At 37.9% G+C, this 23193-nt stretch overlaps 1 protein-coding gene across 3 annotated transcripts in view; it reads right to left on the bottom strand.

Annotated features, from left to right (window-relative positions):
- The window catches only part of INO80 (INO80 complex ATPase subunit), a 137800-nt gene that overhangs the window by 78078 nt on the left and 36529 nt on the right, over positions 1 to 23193 (bottom strand). For all 3 annotated transcript variants that reach the window (XM_047075301.1, XM_047075299.1, XM_047075298.1), the window contains exons 6-14: positions 22412 to 22532; positions 20887 to 21101; positions 13363 to 13416; positions 12342 to 12545; positions 10121 to 10316; positions 9176 to 9243; positions 8113 to 8322; positions 7518 to 7598; positions 6618 to 6713 (exon numbers count right to left, since the gene is read on the bottom strand). In XM_047075301.1, coding sequence (XP_046931257.1) covers positions 6618 to 6713; positions 7518 to 7598; positions 8113 to 8322; positions 9176 to 9243; positions 10121 to 10316; positions 12342 to 12545; positions 13363 to 13416; positions 20887 to 21101; positions 22412 to 22532 — 1245 coding nt within the window. The remainder of the gene's footprint in view (positions 1 to 6617; positions 6714 to 7517; positions 7599 to 8112; positions 8323 to 9175; positions 9244 to 10120; positions 10317 to 12341; positions 12546 to 13362; positions 13417 to 20886; positions 21102 to 22411; positions 22533 to 23193) is intronic.

Genomic DNA, 23193 nt, shown 5'->3' with positions numbered 1-23193 from the left:
ATAAGCTAGAGAATTTCAGTGGTGTATTAAAAATTATAAATACCGGGGCGCCTGGGTGGCGCAGTCGGTTAAGCGTCCGACTTCAGCCAGGTCACGATCTCGCGGTCCGTGAGTTCGAGCCCCGCGTCGGGCTCTGGGCTGATGGCTCAGAGCCTGGAGCCTGTTTCCGATTCTGTGTCTCCCTCTCTCTCTGCCCCTCCCCCGTTCATGCTCTGTCTCTCTATGTCCCAAAAATAAATAAACGTTGAAAAAAAAAAAATTTAAAAATTATAAATACCAAAGAGAATTTCCCCAACTGGAAAATACAGTAACTAACACTAAGAATTCAATTATGGGTTTAATAACAGATTAGATGCATCTAAGAGAGAATCAGTGAAATAGATGATAGGTCAGAAGGAAATATTTACACGAAAGCATGGAGAAAGAAAAGAATGGGAAATTCACTTTTTCTGTTGTATCTCTAGGTATAATTTCCTTTCAAAGTGCTTCTTGGACCTGTAGCTTGATGTTTATTGTTGTTTTGAAAACTTTCAGCCACAATGAAGTAAAAATATACAGGAAGAAATGAAGACCAACGAAAACACTGAATACGTGAGTAATATAAATAAATCTAAATAAATTTAAAATGTATAGATGATAATAAAATACTTGGTGGGGTTTGAAAGATAAAATATTTACAATAGCACGTAAGTCTAGAGAAGGGGAATGTAGTTAAAGAATACTAAAGTCCTTTTACTATCTGGAAAGCAGTAACAGTATTAATTTATACTACTTTTTAAAAAATCGGGGCACCTGGGAGGCTCAGTTGGTTAAGCATCCGACTTGGGCTCAGGTCATTATCTCCCAGTTCGTAGGTTGAAGCCCCACGTCGGGCTCTGTGCTGACAGCTCAGAGCCTGGAGCCTGCTTCTGTGTCTCCCTCCTTCTCTGCACCTCCCCTGCTCATGCTCTGTCTCTGTCTCTCAGCAATAAATAAATGTTAAAAAAAATTTTTTTTTAAATCAAGGATACATGTTCCCTGATTCCTGGGTATCTACTAAAGAATAAAATGAATATATAATTAGTATATTCCAAAAAGAAATTAGTAATTCCAAAAAGGAATGAGAAGAAGTAAAATATAATCAATCCAAAGGACACAAGAAAGAAGAAAAAGGAAAGTTGTAGAAGAAGAAAGAAAACAGTAAGGAAGATTTAAACTCCATGTATCAGTAACTACATTAAAAGCATAAATGCTCCAAATAAAGGCAGGAAAAAAAACCTTAAACGGAAACAGAATGGTTAAATGAAAAAGCGATACCATATACAAACCAGAAGAAAGCTGATCTATTTAATACCAGAAAGAGCAGATTTAAGGCAAAAAGTCTTAACAAGAGGGATTTCATAATAATAAAAGGTTCAATTCACCAGTAAGACAAAATAACTGTAAACTTGTATACAACTCACAGTCTCAAAGTAAAGAAGCAAAATAGAACAGAAATGAAAAAATCCTTAATTATGGCAATTTTTAACATACTTCTTTCAGTCAGTAATTGAAGAGGCAGACCAAAAAATCAGTAAAGATACAGAAGAACTTAAAAAACCTAACCTAACCAACACACACACACAGAACGCTGCACTCAACAACTGCACAATACTTATTATTTTCAAACAGATATAGGACATTTATAAACACTGACCATATGGTGGGAAAGGAAAGTTCAAAAGATTTCAATGGATCAAAATCACACAAAGCCTAATTTCTTATCACAGTGGGTTTAAACTGTAAATTAGTAACAAAAAGATATCTAGTAACAAAAAGATTCCTCTGTTTGGAAATTAAGAACCACACTTTAAAAAAATTTTTTTTTTATTTTTACTTTTGAGAAAGATAGAGACAGAGTGCAAGAAGGGGCAGGGGCAGATAGAGAGGGAGACAGAATCTGAAGCATGCTCCAAGCTCTGAGCTGTCAGCATAGAGCCTAACACACAACTCGAACTCACAAACCACGAGATCATGACCTGAGTCGGATGCTTAACCAACTCAGCCGCCCAGGTACCCCAGGAACTACTTTTAATTAAGCCATGAATCAAACAAAACTTGCAACATAAGCTAGAAATTATATTGAATTAAAGATTAATGAAAATGTGACACATCAAAACTTTGGATAGCTACAGTCATGCACAAGAAGATATTAATACCCTTAAGGACGCTTACTGGAAAAAGCTGAAAATCAAGCATCTAAGCTCCACTTAAGATGTTAGAAAAAGAAAAAAGTTCACAAAAAAGCAGACAAAAGTAATTTTTAAAAAAAGCAGAAATGAATGAAATAGAAACACACAAAATAGCCACTTTCAGGAATGAAAATGGTACATTATAGAAAAAACATAAATCATATTTCATGGGGAAAAAGAGGAAGTCTATGGTCATACTAGAATCTTAAAACAAGTGTTGCTCAGATACCGGTCACATAAACATTCAGATGCTATCATCATACACCTAAGTATCTTTTGAATGTAAACTAACTATAAACTTGAGTACAGTCTACATTTAACTATGTTCTGCAGGGAGGTGGACACATTTCTGGACAATTAAAGGAGCAATGGAGGGGCGCCTGGGTGGCGCAGTCGGTTGGGCGTCCGACTTCAGCCAGGTCACGATCTCGCGGTCCGTGAGTTCGAGCCCCGCGTCGGGCTCTGGGCTGATGGCTCGGAGCCTGGAGCCTGTTTCCGATTCTGTCTCCCTCTCTCTCTGCCCCTCCCCCGTTCGTGCTCTGTCTCTCTCTGTCCCAAAGAAAATAGATAGACGTTGAAAAAAAAAAAAAAAAAAAAGGAGCAATGGAAATTGAAGCAATGAATCAATATAGAAGAGACCATCAAACCTTTTCTGTAAGCAAATAACAACTATATGTGTTTAAATTTCATATCCCTTTTGTTATGAAATATTCTTTTTAAATCAACAGTTTAAAAACAGAAAAGCTATTTTAAGCTCGTAAGCTGAACAAAAACAACAAAATTAACAGGTGCCAGATTTCTCAATAAAATGCAGAATGCGTTAGCAATTCCACTCCTAGATATATACTAAAAGAACTGAAAACAGGACAGGTGTTCAAATAAGAACCTGTAGATGAGGGGCGCCTGGGTGGCTCAGTCGGTTAAGTGTCCGACTTCAGCTCAGGTCATGATCTCACGGTTCGTGAGTTTGAGCCCCGCGTCAGGCTCTGTGCTGACAGCTCAGAGTCTGGAGCCTGCTTCAGATTCTGTGTTTCCCTCTCTCTCTGACCCTCCCCCATTCACGCTCTGTCTCTCTCTGTCTCAAAAATAAATAAACATTAAAAAAAAAAAAAAAAAAAAGAACCTGTAGATGAATGTTCCTAACAGTATTATTAACAACAGCCAAAGGTGGACACAATCCAAACATCCATTGAGAGACGAATGGATAAACAAAATATAGTTTGCCTAGATAATTAAATACTATTCAGTCATAAAAAGGAATGACATGCTGACGTGTGCTATAACATGGATGAACTTTGAAAATATTATGCTAAGTGAAAAGAAGCCAGATTTAAAAAACAAAACAAAACAAAAATAAAACCACCTACTATATGATTCCAGTTACATGAAATATCCAGAATAAGCAAATACAGAGATAGAAAGTGAATTTGCAGTAGCCAGTGGTTGGAAGGAAAGGGGAATAGGGAGTGACTGCTTAATGGGGAAGAGGTTTCTGTTTGGGATGATGAAAAAATTCTGCAATCAGACAGCATCCATCATTGTACCACACACCATAAATGTACTTATTACTACTAAACTGTATACTTTACAGTGGCACATTTTATGTATGTGTGGTTTTTGTTTTTTTTTAAAGTATACTTTATTCATGGAACGCCTGGGTGGCTCAGTCGGTTAAGTGTCTGACTACAGCTCAGGTCATGATCTCACACACAGTTCGTGAGTTTAAGCCCCACATTGGACTCTGCTGACAGCTTAGTCTGTAGCCTGCTTCAGATTCTGTGACTCTCTCTCTCTGACCCTCCTCTGCTTGTGCTATGGCTCTCTCTCTCAAAAATAAACAAAAATAAAAATAAACATAAAAAAACAAAAACAGCACACTTTACACCCAACATGGGGCTCAAACTCATGACCCTGAGATCCAGTTAGATGTTTAGCAACTGATTGAGCCAGGTGCACCCATATATGTGCATTTTATCACAATTTTTAAAAAATGAGACAAAAAAAAACAGTGGCAACTAAAATAGGCCCAAAGGCTTATTCAAAAGTAAGCTCAACATGAACATGAAAGCTCGGTTCCAGGCAGAGGCATAAAATCAAAGGACAGGTATCAATGACATAAGTAGTTTGACATTGCCATCTAATGGTCAGTAAAGTTAATACTGAAAATTAAGTGGTTTGGTGGAAATTTTTTTTTTTTAATGTTTTTATTTATTTTTGAGACAGAGCATGAGCAGGGGAGGGGCAGAGAGAGAGGGAGACACAGAATCTGAAGCAGGCTCCAGGCTCTGAGCTGTCAGCACAGAGCCTGATGCAGGGCTCGAACTCATGGACTGTGGGATCATGACCTGAGCCGAAGTCAGACACTTAACTGACTGAGCCACCCAGGCGCCCCTGGTAGAAATTTTTAAGACTGAATTTTTCTACTCCTGATTGTTGAACATGTACTGGAAAAGAAAAAAAAAAATGAATAAATGAAGAAAAAAAGCAGCTCCATATTCTATATAGCAAACAACTCTAGAGAAAATATTCAACAAACTACCTTAGAATGATCTCATCTCCTCCTTACAAATTTAAAAATGAGTCAACCAATGGAGCACCTGGGTGGTCAGTCAGTTGGACACCCTACTCTTGATCTTAGTTCAGGTCATGATCTTGGGGTTGGTGAAATCGAGCCTGGCATGGGGTTCTGCACTCTCAGTGCTTGATTCTCTCTCTCCTTCTCTCTCTGCCCCTCTCCTGCTCACAGGCTCTCAAAATAAATCAACTAAAAAATAAGTGAAATGAAATGAAATAAAAATGAGTCGGGGCACCTGCGTGGCTCAGTCAATTAAGCTTCCAACTTTGGCTCTAGTCTTGATCTCGCAGTCCGTGAGTTCGAGCCCCGTGTCGGGCTCCTGTGCTGACAGCTCAGAGCCTGGAGCCTGCTTCAGATTCTGTGTCTCCCTCTCTCTCTGCCCCTCCCCCGCTCATGCTCTGTTTCTATCAAAAATAAACGTTTAAAAAAATAATAAAATTAAAAATAAAAATGAGTCTACCATGTTAAAAGCTATACACTTAAATGTGCCTTGTAAATAGTTTCTAACTACAATTGAGGCAATAAGGTGCAGCCATAGCCACAAAGGTATCCCAAAGTGGAATACCCTGCATGTCTCCTTATTCCTTACAACGCTTAAACCAGAACAACATCAGACTCCCACATCCACCCTATCCTGTGTCCTTTAAATTGAATGGAACCCATGATTATGGACACCCCAAATCAGACAGATCATATCAATTTTTTTTTTAAAGAAAATTTTAAGTTTATTTACTTATTTTGAGAGAGAGCAAGTGCAAGCAGGGGAGGGACAGAGAGAGGGAGAGAGAGAATCAGAAGTAGGCTCCATGCGCTGTCAGTGTGGAGCCCAATGTGGGGCTCAATCTCACGAACCACAAGATCATGACCTGAGCTGAAATCAAGAATCCGCTGCTTAACTGACTGAGCCACACAGGTGCCCCTCAATAATTCCTGATATACAATCTCCATAAAATCCTCTTTACCATGAAACTTCATTATCATTATGTCACTTTAGGGACAGAACACACAGTTACCTAATTTCCCCATTTTTACTTGCAAACACTATAATAAACCCTACCTGTTCTTTTTCTTTAAATGTTTATTTTTGAGAGAGAGAGAGAGAAAGCGAGCACAATCAGGGGAGGGGCTGAGAAAGAGGGAGACACAGAATCCAAAGTAGGCTCCAGGCTCTGAGCCGTCAGAACACAGCCCAATGCAGGGCTCAAACCCACAAACCTTGAGAACATGACTGAGCCACTCGGCACCTCTACCCATTCTTTCTTATATCCCAATAACTTTCCACAATTAAAACCTGTTTAATAAATCTTGTTCACATCTTAACCAACTTAATACAACATACTTCCCTAATGATCACTTCTGACCTCGATCTTACTATTTTTCTTACTATCTAAACTCAGGCTAAAGATCTGACTTTGGAGTAATGAGAAAATGCATTATTTATGCATATATTGGGAGGGGGTATGACAATGTCATAAATTATAGGGTATGTGCCCTGATGATATGATTTGCCAAAATCTACGTTAAACCAGCAAGGTAGATATTTTCTACTATGGCAGTTTGACCAGGAGCATCAATCCATGTGCCTAAACCAACAAATCATTCAAACTGGACTTTGGCTTTCTCACTTATGAAACAAAAGGATGTAATATGCTCTCTTATTGCTCCCATCAGTTACTTTCAAATGGAACAATGCAATGTATGCATTCCAAAGCATTTTGGAAAAAAATGCAAGAAACTAAAAATTCTTATAAACAATTTAAACAAGTAAGGCAGAAAAAGAAAAGTCACAAAGTTTAAAGAGCAAAAGAAATTTTTGCTGGATTGATTTTTACCTTAAATTTAGGAACAAATCTTGTAAACTCCTGGTGCCAATTGTTAAGTGTAGAAGCAGGTGAAATTATTAAGAAAGGTCCCCAGATGTTCTCTCTCTGAAAGAGAAAAAATGGGTCAGCTAACTGCAGAAAAACTGAAGATATTTAGTTCAAAATTATAATTAACAAGAGCAGTTTAAGAATCCATAATACTTTATAACAAGAGAAATGGTGTCTAGATCCCACACTTGCATATTCAGTAGTAATAGCGTATGTTAATAACAACACATGGAAGGAATCTGCTCAGAAAAACACTTGGGAAAAAATACCAAGCAATTACTCCCAACTCCCACCACTTAAAGGTCCTAATTTATATCACTGACAAAGCACTTACAACATCCTGACTTGTATGTGCTGCTTTCCCCTATACTAGATAACAATTTTACTAGTATTGGAGTTTTTGCTTTTCTCAAAATGTTTCTACACTTATTTTCACTTAATTCTCATAGAATTCCTCTAAGTAGGTATTATCCCCAAGTTGCAGAAGTAGAAACTAAACCTCAGAAAATTAAAGTGAAGTCAAAGCAAAAAAGATGAGGTGAATGCTCAAGTTTACATTCTCAGTAAACAGAGTTAAGATGTGAACTTGGGTCTTCTGGTCTAACTACCATTCCTTTGCCATTATTCTAATGATTGTGGACAGGGGGTGAAGGGCATTATTTCCAACCACACACTCTCAAAAACTGTTCCAGTGTTGAAAACCTAAATGTTTCACCACACTATGTCACCTTGTAATGACCTTGAAGGCAAGGAGTAAGTCCTATAGTCCTGGTATGCTACAGAGCATGACATAATGCTTGATAATGGCTGATTCTCACCCCAGAATCTAGAGTGGGGAAGACAAAGACTGCATCTACCCACCTCAGCCAGATGGGCCAGGAGGGCAATACTCTGTACTGTTTTGCCAAGACCCATTTCATCTGCAAGAATGCCATTAATGCCCTGGAAAAAAAAAATACACATAGTCAGTACCTCTTACATACCATCACACAGGGGTTCAACATACTGTCCCAAAAAACTAACCAAACTGTTAGACTTGTTTAAACAAAAATGACTAGAAATATCATTTTAGCACTATTACCCACTGCTTGTAATGATTCCTTTTGTCAACTCTACAGCTACAACTATGAATTATGATACCTGAGGTGATATCATGAGTTGAATAACAGGCCAAAGCCAGTTTTCCAGCAAATATAATCCAGGCAAAAAAATACAATCAATCAGGTTACCAAGACCACTTAAGGCAAACTATGTACACGATACAAATATTCTCAAACAAAATTTCAGGTTAAAAATATAGAAACATCTTTCTGACTCTTGTCAGAATCAATGAAACTTTTTAAAAGGGATGAAATTTAAAACATTATCTTGTGTTCATTTCGCAATACTCTGAACCAATGATATCAGAAAAACGCGTAACAAAACAGAGTGGGTATGACACAGTTCTAAACTTCACCTGCTCATACAGATTTGCCAACCAATTCATGCCTTTCAGCTGGTAGCCTTTTAATTTGCCATTAAAAATGGTAGGTTGTGGAATATCTTCACCAGCTCGGATAGATGGGTTTGCCAGGCTGTAACTCTCCCCAAACCCAGTACCAGACTTGTTTGCTGCCCGGAGGGCAGCTGCTCGACTTTCTTTTGCATCTTCATCAAATGACCTTGTCTGGAAAATAAAAACATATTAGAAGAAAAACATAAGAGGGAAAAATGGAATTCAAATCAAATTCATAATGACAATATATCTATTGTGTGGTAACTGGAACAAAATTTCTAATAATATTATGTAATATATTATGTATCTAGAACGATATATGAAACACTACTATTTTAACAATTATATTAGAAGTTCTCTTATAATGAACAGACCTAAGCCATACTACATGATTACTCACTTCATCAAGGAATTTGTTAAAAATCTGACATAAAATTTCTTTGGTTGGGGTTGGTGGGAAGAAGGTCAACTTTGTATCTATCCTGACCTAGACCCTGTTAAATAGGGTTCCTATGCAGTATATTCTTTACTTTCTTTACTTATTTTAATTCAATCTAACTGCCATATCCTTCTGATTTCATGAAATATCACTACAGCATGAATAAGCAAGCTATTACTAAGGTTTGAAAGAAGGTCCTAACTTAGCAGTTTTCTTAAGGCAATGGTATAGCTCTCTTAACAAGCACCAGTATGGTCTTCTTCACTAAACAACCATGATGCATTTCACACTCTATTACCCATGATTACTCAAGAGGACAAAAAAATAGGTATACTATCCTCGCTTCAATCAACACACTCCTAAAGCTCACACAAGTGAATGCTTATTTTCCACCCTTCCTCAATTATTCCTATTGTTCTAAATGGAGACATAGCCCGCACCCAACACATAGTCACATACATATACACACATCTGCCAGTGTTTCTCACTCGAAATAGGAATAAACCGAAAGGAAAATCACCCAAATGAAAGGTTGTGGGGTATTTCCAGAGCACATCATAGGTTCTTTTCATTTGTAAGACTCACCCGAGCTTGATGAATATGGTAAGCATTTTCAGCATTCTTCAGGGCCTGGGCTTTGAAATGGTTACTATCTGAAAAGGAAAACTTATAGATTATCGCAAGTCATTAATTGATCTCCTTCAAAGATGCAATTCACATTGACACTGTCAATCCCTAACTCCCCCAACCTACTCATCCCTAAATTCACAGAGGGTGAGAGAACAGAAAGGCTCAAATTATATGACAAAGGTTAGGGCTTAGAAGTGGCAATGAAGGCAGAGGGGTGCCATGTCTCCAGTAGCTAAAGCCAGCTCACAGAAACCACCTGAGCTCCAGGCTCCCAATCCTGGGTTTTTTGCACAAAGCAATGCCAAAGCAAAGAAAAGCATAACAATAGGGATTAAAAACTGTGATAGATTTCTGCTGGGTGAAACTATCCCCAAAGAAGAAATCAAGACATGTGTAACCCCTAAGACCCACGCAGGAACGCTCATTCTTTTTATTCTGAGCTCAACATGATCTTTATCACTATTCTCTGTGAAATTACCCTCAAACTTCACCCCAATTCATCCCTCCCCCTGTGGACACAAAAATACCAAAACTGAACAGTCTCTTTCTCATGCTTGACTTATATCACCAAGAATCTTGTTAAGAGAGACATGATTTTCTCTGCTGAGACATGTTCACTGAATTCTTCTGATTCAATAGCCTCCATTCCTACTAACAAATCAAAACATATAAAATATTCCCAAACTTATAAGATCATATAAACACACCCTTTCCTTTTCAAATTCTTTAATCAAAAAAAGTTATTTTGTATGTTGATTTTATTCATACTTTCCCTACTCCTGCGCAATAAATTCCCCTTTACTAATCATTGCTTACCGACCAAGACAAAAGTTGCAAGAAACCTTAGGTATGAAAAAATAGAGGGTACCCACTTCCTCTACCTCCTGATGCAGGACTCACCATAATCCTCCTGTGTGATGTTAACTACCACTCCTCCACCAATGTCAATCTGTCTTTGGGTAGAACTGTCTTCCAGTTTCCTTAAGATTTCTTCCTGGATTCCATCATGACCCATGTCTCGTTTACGACTCATGAAATGGGCATACAACTCTGTCTGGGTGATTAGGAAGTTCAGTTTTCGTTGTTGCCTCTTGGCCTAAAGGGGAAAAAAGTTAAAAGTGAAAACAGAGTCAAATCATCAACCACATACAACAAGAGGTGATCAACAGAATTCATAAAATCTATATATAGTTTGCATACAATTCTTTTATAGATTCTTTACCTTTAGAAAAGAATTGTTAACGCACAGTTTTATTATAACCAAGTCAGTGGTACTAAAAGCAAGGAATAGTCTTCGCTTATATTTAATAACATATGTTTTGCTCTCATTTACAACATGAAATGTTTTCTCCATTAAGCTTCTGTTTCTAAAATGCTTATTTCTTTACTGTATCAATTTCCTAGAGTGGCGCAGAGATACCAACTAAACTCAACCAATGAGCTTTATTCCATAACCTAGGTGGTAGATACCTGTATATAGTTTTAGTATTGTAAAAAATGTAAACATGTCAAAAGATCTTCTTTATCACCGAAAGTGAAAATAAGTGACTACGGGCTATAAATTATTCTGGAAGTCAACCAGAAGATATTTAAGAATAAGATGACTAAGGAAGAAAATACTCCCAAAAACAATGTATAGTTCATCTGTGATGACCTATAAAATATGAATACAGATCAAATGCACATGTCACTACTCTGCATTAACTATTTTGTAATAAAATTCATATGAAGTAGAGTTGATTTACCCTTGGTCCACCTCCCCAAATGAAAAACAAAAATATAACAAGGAACTTAGCCAAGAAAGGAGACTAGTCCTAAGGTATGCTATATAAAACTATACTTTCTCTTTAAGGTTTTATAGTACTTGAGCCAGATTCAAATGAGAAGAAAATCTGAAAGAGAATTTGAGAGAAAATGGGAGTTATTTTTCATAATAAATACAGGTTTATTACAGCTAAAGTACTATCGAGAAAACCTTTCTAAATTAAAACAAAAAAGAGTAACACCTCCTTTACAACAGTCAACTACTACATGTTTAAATGAGCAAAGTAAATTAAAGGAACAATAAAGTTCCATCACAAATAGTTTTATTTCAAAGGTTCGGAGAAGGACATAAAACATAAACATGAATGAAACCCATCAGTTAATTATCAACCAAACTGAGAGAATGTTTCACAAACTCAGATCATACATACGTCTGGTCGCTTGCAAAACTTCAAGACCTATGACTCTCAAATGCCTATAAATTCACATGGAAGTATTCCATATAGCACCAAATGTTTACTAACACACTAATATGTTTATCTTGCATACAAAGATAAAAATTACCCACGAGACTTAAGAAACTTGGCAAAATCCATATTCACCCTCAAAGACAAGATAAAAGATCAAGAGCTCAGAAGAGGCCACATCTCTGCTTTGACACAAGTACTTACTGCCTATACCTGAAAGAAAAGATCCTCCCATCCCTTGATTGCCTTCTTTCTTCAGACCTCAATTTTCCCTGCATACAACCAAACTGGTTTGCCAATGACAACACAATGACTTTGTCCTCCTACTTTCTCCTCTTGCTTCCCTGAACAATCTACTCACCTACATATTAACTAACATCAGGCTTAGAGGAATACTGGCTGAAAGTTAAAACAGTGAAGCATGTAGGAGTGGGGGGATGGGTCCCAAAACTGGACTAGTCTGTCTATTGTTCTTATCTGGCCCTAAATTTGGCAACCAGCCCCGCTCTTCCAACAAGGAAGAAACTGCAGCCAGCACCTGGAACCAAGCCAAGATAAGCTGTAAGCTGTTTTCTTTTGTTCATCCCTATCCTTTTTCTTTTCTTTTTTTTTTTTTTTTTTTTTTGGTCCACCAGAAATATAAAGAGGAATAAGGCTAAGAAAGAACAGAAAAACTTGGCATACAAATTGAGAGGTGAAGGCCGGAGAGAGGGCCTTACTGAGGGATAAAAACAGAATCGCTTTAGTGGACTAAAATTACTATCCTCAAAATTATGTCTTAAAATGTTTTTTTCCAATGATTTCATTACCTTACAATTTATGTAGTATACACCAATCTCTTGACGTGGCTGAGCAATCAGGGTTTTCAAAATTTTATACTACTGCCCTACCTCCCGCATTTCCTCATCCAACTTGCGCTGCTCCAAGGCTTCCTTCTCTGCACGCTTTCGGTGTTCCTTCTCCACCTTCTCGTATTTCTTCCAGTACAGAAGCATCTCCTTGGTGAGGCGGCGGGCACGAGGCAAGGTCTCCTTACAGTTCTTTTGGGCCTGCAAGGCAGCTCGACGCACCTCCTTCATGCACTGGTGGGCGAGCTGCAGATGACAACAGCATTCTCACAAAGGAGAAGGACCCAACACCACGGCCCGTCTTCCCTTAGCTCTAAACCACAGCATTCCTCAGTCAGTTCAGTGCACACAGTCTTTCTACGACCACATCTCCTTTTGCCACAATGTGGTTAATGTCCCTGCACAGTACTAAGATCCAGACACAGACCCTGAGGTAATACATGGAATGAAAAATTTATACACATACTGGCACCTTAGATGGAAAGAAAAAAAAAAAAGTATAATGACCCGAGATGTGCTGGGAAGCTACCAAGTATTATCATACACGTTAATAATGGAGGCAATTAATGCTTATTATATGCTAGGCACCACTCTAAGCCTAACATCATTAAACTAATTTATTTCTTCACATAAACTCTACAAAGTTGGTAGTACAGACATCCTCATTTTACAGATGAGGAAACTGAGGATGAGTGATTAGATTAGCCCAGGAAAACAGAACCAATAACATTACCTCATCTGATCTCACAGATCTCAAAGGAAGTTGTGTTACTTCCCTCTAAAGGAAGGTATTAATATTACTAACCATCATTTCTTAGACAAAGAGACTGAGCACATGAACTGCTGAAGGAATTAAGAGCAGGCTATGGTCTCATTCAAAAAGGTTCAAATACCAGAAATGTGAGGAAGAGCAATTTTATTTATAAAATAGAGAACATTCAGAAATTCTCTTAGGTACTACTACAGTACCTAAGGTATTCTACCAGGTCACAAGAGACAAGAGCAGCAAACATAGACATATTCCAACATAACAAAAAACGGGAAATATAAAACTACAATTTACCTTTCGGCTATTGGTGAGAAACAGGTTACGAGCTGAAGCTTTCTGCTTGTTGGCCTAAAATATTTAAAAACAATTATATCATTTAGGAGTCCTTTTGAAATAAGATTGTGTAGACTGACACTGTCTTTTATTCAACTCCTGAAGGGTTAAAAAATAAAGTCATCCAAATGCACTAACTGAGAACCACACACAAAGCTACTAAAGCAGCATTAGGAAGAATAAGCTAGTGCTGTGGCTGCCTTAAACAGAGTCTTCTGTATACTTTAGAAAGAATTTAAGTTATATTTCAGGCCTGAAGTGGAAAATGTAACAACATGCCCTAAACCCTAGCACCACACTAATACACACCGCTTTGCAGAGCCCATCTGCAAAGAAGCTGAGATAGCAGGCAATGACGTACAGGAATTGTTACAACGGTAAACTAGCCTTCCAGTTTGTGTTTCTATCCTCCAACCAGAACAAATCTGCTGCCACTATTAATTTTTGCCAACACTTAAGCTTCACTAAGCTTCATCTTCTCTAACAAAAAATTCTAAGGCAGACTTAACACAAGATGACTCAGCACCGAACAAACCAGTCATGAGCTGATTCTGTCTTCCAATTCAGTTAAAACAAAAGAACCTCAATAAAAAACCTGATTTCCCATGATGATCCAGTTGACATGGGAGAAGACATAGCACAGGCATACGTGAGTGACTAAATCTGAAGAAACAGTGGGTACGAAGTTAGACGGCTTAAAAGCCATTTCTATAAAATTTGCACCTCAGATGATCTGCTTACAGGAATTTTTACACCCTTTATCAAAACTTTCTCCTACTAATGCTTAAGCAGCTATTGCTACTTAAAAGACAAGAATCTTGGGGCGCATGGGTGGCTCAGTCAGTTAAGCAGCCAACTTTGGCTCAGGTCATGATCTCATGGTCCGTGAGTTCAAGCCCTGCGTCAGGCTCTGTGCTGACAGCCTGGAGCCTGCTTCAGATTCTGTGTCTCCGTTTCTCTCTCTCCTCCTCTGCTCACAATGTTTCTGTCTCTCAAAAAATGAATTAAAACGTTAAAAAATTAAAAAAAAAAAAAAGACAAGAATCTCAAATATTCCTATGGAATTCTTGATCATAAGAAGGGCATCATGTTTTAAAAATTATTTTTATTTGGGGCGCCTGGGTGGCTCAGTCGGTTGAGCGCCCGACTTCAGCTCAGGTCATGATCTCACAGTTCCTAAGTTTGAGCCCCACGTAGGGCTCTGTGCTGACAGCTCGGAGCCTGGAGCCTGCTTCTGATTCTGTGTCTCCCTCTCTCTGTCCCTCTCCCCCTCATGCTCTCTTTCTTTCAAAACTAAATAAACATTTAAAAAAATTAAAAATTATTTTTATTTTTTTAAGTAATCTCTACACCCAATGTAGGGCTTGAACTCAAGACCCTGAGATTAAGAGTTGCATGCTGTACCCACTGAGCCAACCAGGCACCCTAGATGGGCATCATTTTGAAGTCTATTCACCAGGTACAAAGAGGATTTCCCTATAACTTCTCTCATCAAGAATGTTCTTCTCTCCAAAAATACATATTAATTGGCACGGGGGCGGGGGGGGGGGGAATGGTAATTGTTAAGAAGCACAAACATACCAAGGGATCGAAGCTAATACCATCAAATTGGAACAATGGGTCATGTGCCTCCCAATGTGACATACCAAGAAGGATATATCACTCCTTTGGTAATCCTGCCCAAAATGAATAACCCAAATCTAATCATGAAGAATGATAACTCAAATTCAGAAACACTGTACAAAATAATAGCCCTATACTCTTCAAAAATAAAAATGTTATGAAAAATGTAGGCTGAGAAACTATGTCAGATTTAAAGGAGATTAAAGAGATGTGACAACTAAATGAAACATGTACTTCTAGATTGGATCCTGGATTCAATCAGGAAAAAAAAAAGCCCAACCTTTATAGACAACTGATGAAATCTAAATATGGTCTGTGGATCAGATAATAATCTTTATAACTGTACTGTGGTTCTGTATGACAGAATGTCTTTTTTCTTAGGAAACACACATTGAATTACAAGGAAGTTCAGTACAAAGTGTCAAACTAACCCTCAAAATGGGTGAGAAAAAAGTATGCATTTATGTAACAAAAGCAAAGAAAGCAAACATTGCTAAATATGAGTAAAGGATACGTGGAAGTTCCTTGCATTACTCTTGCCATATCATTTTAAAACATTTTGTTTTGAAACAATTTTAGACTTACAGAAAAGTAGCAAAAAATAATACAGAGTTCCCTTATATTGCTCCTGCTGCTTTGCCTCATTTAGCATCTTACATAACTAGAATACAATTATTTTAAATGTTTATTTATTTATTTTGAGAGAAAGAGAGCATGAGCAGGGGACGGGCAAAGGGGGAGACAAAGAATCCCAAGCAGGCTCCCCACTGTCAGCAAGGAGCTCCACAGGAAACACAGGATCATGACCTAAGCCAAACAAGAGTTGGATACTTAACTGAATGAGCCACTACTCAGGTGCCCCACAGAATACAACCACAGTAAAACCCAGGATTGAGAGTAACTTGCTCTATGAGTGTGCCACAAAATGAGCAAACGTTTCTAATAATTTTAACTTGATAAATGAGTGATGTCTTGCAATACAAGTAGTGCGAGATGTCGAACATCACATGATCATAAGTGAGCCAATGGATCTTCTCTCTCTCGCTCTCTCTTTGTGGGATTGTGGGTGATTGTCTCCCATACTCGGATGCTCAGTCTCAGGCCACAGTGTTTGACAGAAATCATCAATTTTTTAGAATGCTGGAAGGTGCTCACACCTGGCACTAGTTTGTCACTTCAAAGCCCTATGGACAGTCCTTTGCTTTTCCAAACAAGAGTACACTTAGGAATGCTTTGCTTCATTTTAGGTCAGGCTGCCTACAGATATAGACCCTTTCCTATGCTGCCTAATTGACAGTTACATTAAATACAGTATATGAGTTTATTATTATTGTACTGTAGTCAACATCCATGCAAGCATATACGATGGCCCCCATGCAGAAAAAGATTCCAATGAGCCAAGAGACAGCAGTGATTCTATTAGTGATAGTGAAAGTCGTCCTACACAATAACCTTGTCTCTTGTCTCCCTGAAACCAGCCACAAAGGCTTTCAAAGGCAAGCGCAGGTTAATTTATTTTTCTTTATATTTTGTATTTTCTTTATTATTTTGTATTATATTACAGCATTGTAGTTAATTTTATACGAATATTTTTGGGTTATGGAACGAATCATCTGAGTTTCCGTTATTTCTGTGCTCGCTTCAGCAGCACATATACCATTATTTCTTATGGGGCAATTCACTTTGACATACAAGTGCTATGGATTACAAGCATGTTTCCAGAACAAATTATGCTCGCAAACCAAGGTTTGACTATATTAAGAAAGGAAAATAACACTGGTAAAATATTAAACTACAAGTCTTATCTGAACGTCAACAATTTTTCCACTAAAATCCTTTTCCCGTTCCAGGATCCTGTAACAGGATCCCACAATGTATTTAGTTGCTTTTCTCCTCAGTTCTCTTCCTGCATATATAACATTCTTCAATCTTTCTCTCATGTCCTTGACACTTTTGAAAGGCACTAATCAGTTATTTTGTAAAATTTCCCCAAAGTTTGTGATTTTCTGATGTTTTCTCATGATTGGAATGACATTACACATTTTGGCAAGAATACCCCAGAAACGACGTGTTCTTCTCAGGGCATCAAATTAAGTTCACAATATCAAAATTTCTATTACTAGTGTTACTTAGATCTTTTGGTTAAAGTAGATTCTACCACCTTACCATGGTAGTAACTACCCATGATTATCACTATCTTTCTTTTTGTGCTGAGATGTATATGCTGGGGAGATGCTTTCAGTATGTGCAAGCTCTGGCTCTCCTGTATCTTTCGTCCTCTGATTTTAGCCTTCATCAATGGAACCAGTCTGCAACAATTATTACCATGGTATTTGTGTTAATGATGATTCTCTACTTCCTTCTGTCCTATTAACTGGAATTCTACTGCAAGGAAGAGTTGTTCCTTCTACCTTATCTGTTTTCTTATTTAATTATTTGTAACAGTATGGACTCACTGATATTTCTTTTATTCTATGTGTTAAAATTCAGTATTATTATTATCAATTTCATTGCTCAATTATTCTAACTGTGTTCTTCTGACAATCCCCCATTTCCATCTTTCTTCAAGTACCTCCTTAACTTTATTAGAGAATAAAAAGTATTGAGAAATCAAGATCTGGGAACTAGATAACTTAATTGCTACTGGGATATCACTGCGTCTAGGCACTCTCTGCAAAGAGCTAGCTAGAAATTAAGTATATATGCATACTAACCTATGCACACACACACAACTATATTTCTGTACACATCTGTGTGTGTGTGTGTGTGTGTGTGTGTGTGTGTGTGTGTGTGTACTGAGAGCTCTGGCTCCAATCATATTTCAAAGGCTTCACTTTAAATGTTTCCAACAGCAAGAAACTGGCTGTCATCTACAACATATTTACTTATTTGTTCAATTCTAGTACACATACAGAGTAGTTTCAACATTCTAACCCATTCTTTTCTAAGAAACACTTACTATGTCAATCATAGCATTTACGTACAGTTCTTTTGGTCTCTAGCCTTACATATCAAGTCAAAATACTGATTTCCTCAGTTACTTCAGGGAGTCCTTTTCTTCCCCAATCCCTGCAACTTGATTATATATTACTCATTTCTGATACAGTTAACATTTGTTCTTGACTTTTTTTTAATTTTATTTATTTTCAGAGACATCATGTATGTGCACGAGTGGGGGAGGGGCAGAGAGAACTGGGAAAGAGAATATCCAAAGCAGGCTCCACAGTATCAGCACAGAGCCTGGACACTAGGCTCAAAGTCATGAACCATGAGACCAGAACCTGAGCCAAAACCAAGAGTTGGACACTCAACTGAGTGAGCTACCCAAGCACACCATTTGTTCCTGTTTTTATTCCACTTTGCCCACATATCCCCTCAACCTAATTCCCTTCCCACACCCTGACTGGTTTCAATTGTTTTATTATCAGTGTATATGAGGAGTATATGAAACATTACCATGATTTTCAAAGTCAGCCCTACATACAAAACGATGTACTCAAAGACTGCCCCTCATCCCTGCTAACCTGCTCCCATTCCTTCCTTTCTTTCTACATTTTTACCACCTGCCCGCTATAAGAAATCAACACTTTAATTTCAGGCTTATCTTTCTTGAATGTCTTTTGCATGAATGAGAATTTGTGTATTTTCTTATATTCCTGTTTTGCTTATATGAGAGGTAAATACTATAGATGCCTGCTTTTGTTTTGCTTTTCTCACTTAACACTATGTCTTTATCCCATGTCACTTCAGAAAGGTCTTCTTCATTATTTCTTTTTAACAGCAGCATAACAATCCACTGTGTATATCTACCAGAGTTCAATTCAAGCCCCATGTATAGGCATTAAAGTTGTTTATTGTGCAATTAAAAATAATGCTGTAATGAGTAACTTTGTTTACATTGTATAGTTGCAGGTTTAGCCTCAGGATAATTCCTAGAAGTGGAAGTGCTGGTCTGAAAGGTAACTGCATATGGAGATTATTAGGTATTGCCAATTTACCCTCCAGAATAATGCTCTCTGATTTGCACTTCTAGCAGCAATGTATAAAAGTGTCTGTTTCCCCATAGCCTTCTTAAGAGAATGTGTTATCATATTTTCCAATTTTTGCCATTATGATAAGTGAAAAATGGTATCTAGGTTGTTATTTTAGACTACTCTAATTATGAGACTTTAAACCTTTTTAATATTTTAGAGCCATTTTTGTATCTTTCTTTGTGAATGTCTATTCCCGTCATTTTACTTGCCTACTGAATTTGTGGTTCTTTGGCTCTCAATTTTCAAAAGTTCTTTATATACTAGAGATACGAGCCCTTTGTGACAATGTAAATAATCTTTCCCACTTTGTCAGCTGTCTTTTGTCATGAAAAAATTTATTTGTATTTAGTCAAATTTACAAATGTTTTCTTTCATTGCCTCTGGATGTTGAGTCATACTTTTGCTGAGCCAAGGTTAAATAGGAATGTAATCCTTTTCCTCTAGTATTTGTATGATTTCATTTTTTATACTAAGAACCTTAATATGTTCAGAGTATATGTGTGAGAAACAGATCTACTTTTATCTTTTTCCAAATGGCTACCTAGTTGTTCCAGCACCATTTTTTAAAAAGTCTATTAGTCTAGGGGCACCTGGGTGGCTCAGTCAGTTAAGCATCTGACTCCTGATTTTGCGCTCAGGTCATGATCTCATGGTTCATGAGACCGAGCCCCATGTCAGGCTTGGTGCTAACAGTGTGGAGCCTGCTTGAGATTCTCTCTCTCTCTCTCTCTCTCTCTCTCTCTGCCCACCCTTGCTCACATGCTCACTCTCTCTCAAAATACATAAATTAGAAAAAAAAATTTTTTTTTTTTAATTTTTTTTTCAACGTTTATTTATTTTTGGGACAGAGAGAGACAGAGCATGAACGGGGGAGGGGCAGAGAGAGAGGGAGACACAGAATCAGAAACCGGCTCCAGGCTCTGAGCCATCAGCCCAGAGCCCGACACGGGGCTCGAACTCACGGACCGCGAGATCGCGACCTGGCTGAAGTCAGACGCTCAACCGACTGCGCCACCCAGGCGCCCCGAAAAAAAAATTTTTAAGTCTACCATTCCACTGATCTATTTGCCTATGCATGTGGCAGTACTACACTGTTGAATTATAGAGGTTTTATGGTATATTTTAATGATTGATGTGTCTTTTTCAGTGTTCTCTGGCAATTCTTGCATATTGATTCTTTTCCTTGAATTTAGTATCTGTTTTTCTAAATTCAGAAAATACCCTATTCATATTTCTATTAAGGCTACGTTCAATTAATAAGGCAACTAATTAAGTAAAATGTAAACTGAGTCGAGGGTATATGGACATTCCTTGTACGATTCCTGAAACTTTCAAGTTTGAAATTATATCAAAATAAAATATTACCAAAACCAAATTAAAATAGCAGAAAGAATGCCTAAACATCTTTCTCTTGAATCATTCACATTTTTTCTAACATCTGTGATTCTTCAGTAACATTCAAATATTTATAAATTCTCTAAGAAACATAACTCCACCATTTCATTTTAATTTCCTCTACTATCACCCTATCACCTATCAATTTGTTGTTCAATCTCTACTGCTATGAGTAAGAAAACTGCTTTCCTTTCTCAGAGAGGTTTCCCTCCATTTTTTCGACAATAAACACCACAGAACAACTAATTGTCTTGTGGATTCTGGTCAAAATCTGGAAAAAAACAGTCAACTAATAAGAGTACTATTCAGCATTATTTTAATTCCATCAGATTAGTTTCCTTTCTGAACACTGTAAAGGTATCTAGCTCCAACAGCTCCTCTTTAGAGGGCAGGGAGACAAAACTTGCCATCTATGCTGGAGGCACTCACGTACCTTTGGTAGTTCCTTTTTCACAATGCTGAGCCATACTTTTCTACGACGAGCATTAAGCTGCTCAATGGATAAGTGCTTCTTCTTGGTGCCAGGAGGAGGTGCATCATGAGAGAACTTGGCAAAGACTTTGGTCTGGTGGTGGTGGCAACGAGGAGATTCTTCAGAGGAAAGTTCTTCATCCCTTCGCCTTTTTTTCTTCACTTTTTTCAACTTGGCTGCAAAGGAAACAGACTCTGAGAATGTCGCATTTCTGCCCTTCCACAGAAGACAGCCACAAACAACCTCATCACTTTAAAAAAATTCAAGGTTCCTTCCTCATTCCAAGTGAGGCTGGCAATGTTTACCTCTTTATGTATTCGGGCCTATGACTATTCCAAGAGAAAGATCTCACTACCTTGGAAGAATACTGGATACTCCCTATGTTTACATGAAAGAGAAACACAAAATAAAACCTAAAAACTGAATTTCTGTTGAACCCAACAACAGGAAGGGAGACTTATAAAGTACCACGAACTCAAGTAATGGCCAAAAGGAAGGAAACATTTCTACTTGGTGGCAATGTAAAGTGACTGAAGAAAAAACTAAAGAAAGAAAAATTGTGCTAACTGATAGGACATCATGGCCTGTGAAGAGAAAATCACACATGGCACAAAAAACTAATTTGGGGGGTGGGGTGGGGAGGGGAGGGTGCAGAGGATGAGAAAATACAAAGAGGGGCGCGTAAGTGGCTCAGTTGGCTAAGCGTTTGACTTTAGTTCAGGTCATGATCTCGTGGTCCGTGGGTTGGAGCCCGGCATCAGGCTCTAAGCTCTCTGGAGCCTGCTTCAAATTCTGTGTCTCCCTCTCTCTCTGCCCCTCCCCTGCTTGTGGTTTGTCTCTCAAAAATAAATATACAAAATATTTTTTTTTAAATACAGAGATAAACTAGGAGGATGTGGGAGAAAGGGGAGAAGGCTTAAAAGAATTTCTGAGTAGAGTTCATACCTTTAGGTGAACAAAATCTGACTTGTACACAGAGTTTAAAACTTTCCCTTCCTACCTCCTTTCTGATTTCCAGCTGCTTAGAGCTCAGTAAGGGAGGAAAGCACATTTCCTGGCAAACAGGCAGATAAGCATTACACAAGATAGAGAGGTGATCTATTTTGAATTTCCACACACAACAACAATCATAACTTATTCCCAACACTTCAGGTTGCTCTTCATACTTCCCTGTGCCTAACCAACTTCTTCCTCTCCCAGAACATTTTCAACATTTGGAAAAGTATGTAGAAGAAAGAAGGAATAAACTAACTGACTTAAACCTTTGGCTAGGGATCTGTAGTTTCATGTCTTTATAATTCTAGAAGAGATCATAAACCAAATACTAAATAAGGTTAATAATAGGACTTATATAGGGAAGCCTAGGGTTTTTCAGATACAGCAAGTCTCTACTACATGCATTATGTTCAAAGTCCAAATGTACCAACAGGCTACACACAACCCTGAAACTAAAGAGTAAATGTGGAAGGCAGGTCAATATGCTCACCTTTAAGTTTCTTTTCCTCCTTGAATTTCTTTTTTTTGGGTCCAAGTAGGTGCCGTTGTTGCTCATAGAAAGGGTCGTATGTGGACAGGAGGCCTGCACTGTAGTACTGGTACTGCTGCAACTGAAGCAAAAGCAAAGACAGTGGTGAGGCTTAGAAGGGCTGGTCTGTGTTCGAAGCCTGCCTTCAAATCACCTTTACTACAAAAAGTTGAGCCAGAGAAAAACCAAAGCTCCTAAAACATGGTCTTCTTCCCACAAAAAGACCCACAAAGATTTAGTACTTCAAAGTGAATTATTTCCTTACTTCAAAACAAAATGGGTTCATCAGCTATGTGCATGGCAAGTTGCTGAAAATAACTTAAGAGAGGAAAACGCTTCATGCTTCTCAATTTCCACCAGAATATTTATTTGGTCCTGACACATATTTGAGAGATGCAATTAACTGCAGAAAGAGCTCCTCATGGTATTCATCAACAAGAAATAAACTGTATTTCTATTACCAACAGGTCCTAAGATTTACTAAGGTTCTGAAAGCTGTTATTCTGGCTTTTAGTCTTCTATCTGGTTCAGAGAATTCCCAACCATCCTAATTCTTTCAAGTCTTTTCACTCTTTATCTCCCACTAAGAGAGCCTGCCAATATTATGGATAATGCCTATGTTGCCAGAATTCTAACACATGAATAATCAAATTTTTTCCTCTCCAGAGACAGATTCTTTCAAACACTGCATTTCAATTGACCCGCTAGGCTTACATTCATTTTGTCTTACCTATTACCAATGG

This window comes from Lynx rufus, unplaced genomic scaffold (genome assembly GCF_022079265.1).
Source record: "Lynx rufus isolate CCGP_SWC_20201006 ecotype Redwood Valley unplaced genomic scaffold, mLynRuf1.p SCAF_13, whole genome shotgun sequence".
Classification (NCBI taxonomy): Eukaryota; Metazoa; Chordata; class Mammalia; order Carnivora; family Felidae; genus Lynx; species Lynx rufus.
This window is presented reverse-complemented; position numbering and strand designations above follow the sequence as displayed.